Here is a 2,758-nt window from a genome sequence, read left to right on the forward strand (position 1 = left end):
TGTAGTTTATGTATGTTTATAAGTATGGTGTGTAGTTTATGTATATAAGTATGGTATGTAGTTTATGTATATAAGTATGGTGTGTAGTTTATGTATGTTTATAAGTATGGTGTGTAGTTTAGAGCCAGATGCTTATTCTTTTTATCTGCTTAAAATATTTCCTGCTGTTGCTTTGTTACTAAGAGATGGCATAAAACGTGCCTCACTGTCCACGCTGTGTGGCTCTCACAAGACAGATGAGTCTGTGAAAAAGAGAACTTTGAGCATAGGAATGTTTTCTCTCTGGACTTAAGTCAGCTGTCATATATCTGCATATGCCTGCATAATTTGGAAAGACTGTATAAGTTATCAGCACTTAAGGTAAAAAATAGGGTTTTAAAACTATGGTCTCTCATATATTCTCATGTTAGTTAGCAAATGGATACTTATTGAAATGACTTCTAATGGGTCAAATTAAGATTTCAGAAATATTTTTTTCTTGTCTATTGCCCCAATGGTTAAGTCATGGAAAGTCGTGATCCGAGTACAAATGTTATTCTATTGGAGGACACTGCAGCTGTCTTAGGAGTGATAATAGCGGCTACCTGCATGGGCCTTACCTCCATAACAGGTAAATATATCTGAAACTACACATGGTTTTCTTCTACTACCTAATTCTCTACGGGAAGTTGGTCATATCATTGAATAATTTTAAGCCAATACATTATTATATATTAATTCCATACTGATTTATTTATTTATTTATTTGTATGGAATCAGCTATCATCATGTTTAGTGAAATAAACCTGGTTCAGGCAAATACTGCCTATTTTCTTTAATCCACAGACTCTAGGAACGTGTGTGTGTGTGTGTGTTGTTGTTGTTGCTGCTGCTGTTGTGTGGTGTGTGTGTGTGTTGTTGTTATTGTTGCTGCTGCTGCTGTTGTTGAAAGCAGAAAAAATTAGCTGAGAGGAAGAGCTATTGAAGAAGAAGGAATCGGGGAAGAGAAGGTACTAGAACTCATATGACTGAAAGCAAAGGGAAGACTGTTTATCAGGAAGGAGGGGTCCAGCAGGCAGGCTAGGCAGGGACTAAGGAATGCTGTAATGGATGGGTATGAAGACTTACTTCCTAATCTAACTTTAAAGTTTAATGGTAAAATATTTGGTCAGTAAAAGTATGCAGATTTTTCGGGGTTAGGGTTCACATCTCCAGATGAGAAGTATTGAAAAGCATTAGTAGGTTATTGTAAGCCTTGGTAATGGTGAGCCAGAGCTGTGGTCCTCGGAACTCTAAGTCCCTTGCCTATGACAATATGGCTGATATTTACTAGTTAATGCCACAGGTCCTTAAGCTAGTGTAAAGACTTTAATAACTATGTGTGTATTGGAGCTCCTGTCTTCCTGTTCCTAGTACCAGGTATCAATGTTCATAGGCATTAATTTTCTTCAAGTTCTTTCCTGCTCATTTTGGTAGCTGGTTAAGTATGTTGAGGACCAAAAGGTAATTTGGAACAGAAAGTTTATTTTGTTTTTTTAAAATGAGAGCCACTTGAGTTCATTCAGCTTGTGATATCAGATTCTCCTAGGGGCCACCCGTCCCCTGCCTTCTCACTTAGTTAGAATCAGTTCAGGTGAGCTGCAGCAGCATTCTCCACTGTTGACTGTGACCATGCCCCAGGTAACTTTGTTCAGAAAGTATCAGTTGATGATCTGGCTGACCTTTACCCTGCTATTTGTCATAAATTGTTAATGAGCAATTCCCTCTCTTGAGAAGGGGTTCCTGGCTCTCTAGGCCAGGGTGACCTTGAACTCAGAAGAGACATGTCTGCCTCTGCCCCCTGAGTGCTGGGATCAAAGGCTAGGCGCTACTCCTGTTAATAGGAGTTATAAGTTAAAGAGCTATTGAGATATCTCAGCAGCTCAGGACACTTAGGGCCAAGGCTGATGACCTGAGTTCAATCTCTAAGACCTATGTAGTAGAAAAAAGAACCAAGACTCTCCCCGCCCCCCACCCCGGCCCCCAGCCTCCTGAGCTCCATACATGTACTGTGGTATACATGCATGAGCATGCACACAAACACTAAGTGGTTTGATTTTGTTTTCTAAGAAATGTTTTTCTTGAGGCAGGATTTCACTGTGTAGCCCTGGCTAGCCTAGAGCTTCCAATGGAGGCTCAGCTGGCCTCAGGCTCCCAGAGCAATACCTACCTCTTCTTCTTCTTCTTAATGCTGAGGCTAACGGCATACACCACCATGCCCCCGGTAACTTTGTTTTGTAGGATAGGAAAACTTAGCAGTCATTAGAAGAAGTAACTAAAGGAAGCGTAAATGAATTTCAAAAATCCTTGTTGTTTGCTCTCTAAGGCTCAGTGAAGTGATAAGAAATGTTTTGGTTTCTTCTGGAATTCTTCTAGGCAATCCACTGTATGACAGCCTGGGTTCCTTGGGTGTAGGCACCTTACTAGGTGTGGTCTCGGCATTCCTCATCTATACCAACACAGAAGCACTCCTAGGACGCTCCATTCAACCGGAGCAAGTGCAGCGGCTTACTGAACTCCTGGAGAGCGACCCGTCAGTAAGGTCAGCCCTGACTAGTGATGTCCTTTGGGTGACACACACATGCACAATCACACACACATACACACTTATAAGGGGTTCCCTGCATACAAGTTTTCAATCTGTATACCTCAAAGTCATAGATGCTTTAGTGAAAATAGATATGGTTGAATACACTTGTCTTTTTTTTTTTTTTTTTTTTGGTTTTTCGAGACAGGGTTT

General features: G+C 40.7%; 1 protein-coding gene across 1 annotated transcript in view; it reads left to right on the forward strand.

The window, feature by feature from the left end:
* The window catches only part of Slc30a9 (solute carrier family 30 member 9), a 50,420-nt gene that overhangs the window by 40,108 nt on the left and 7,554 nt on the right, over positions 1 to 2,758 (forward strand). Inside the window, exons 14-15 of the mRNA XM_021162111.1 lie at positions 503 to 610; positions 2,395 to 2,560. Of these exons, the coding sequence (XP_021017770.1) occupies positions 503 to 610; positions 2,395 to 2,560 (274 nt within the window). The remainder of the gene's footprint in view (positions 1 to 502; positions 611 to 2,394; positions 2,561 to 2,758) is intronic.

This window comes from Mus caroli, chromosome 5 (assembly GCF_900094665.2).
Source record: "Mus caroli chromosome 5, CAROLI_EIJ_v1.1, whole genome shotgun sequence".
Lineage (NCBI taxonomy): Eukaryota > Metazoa > Chordata > Mammalia > Rodentia > Muridae > Mus > Mus caroli.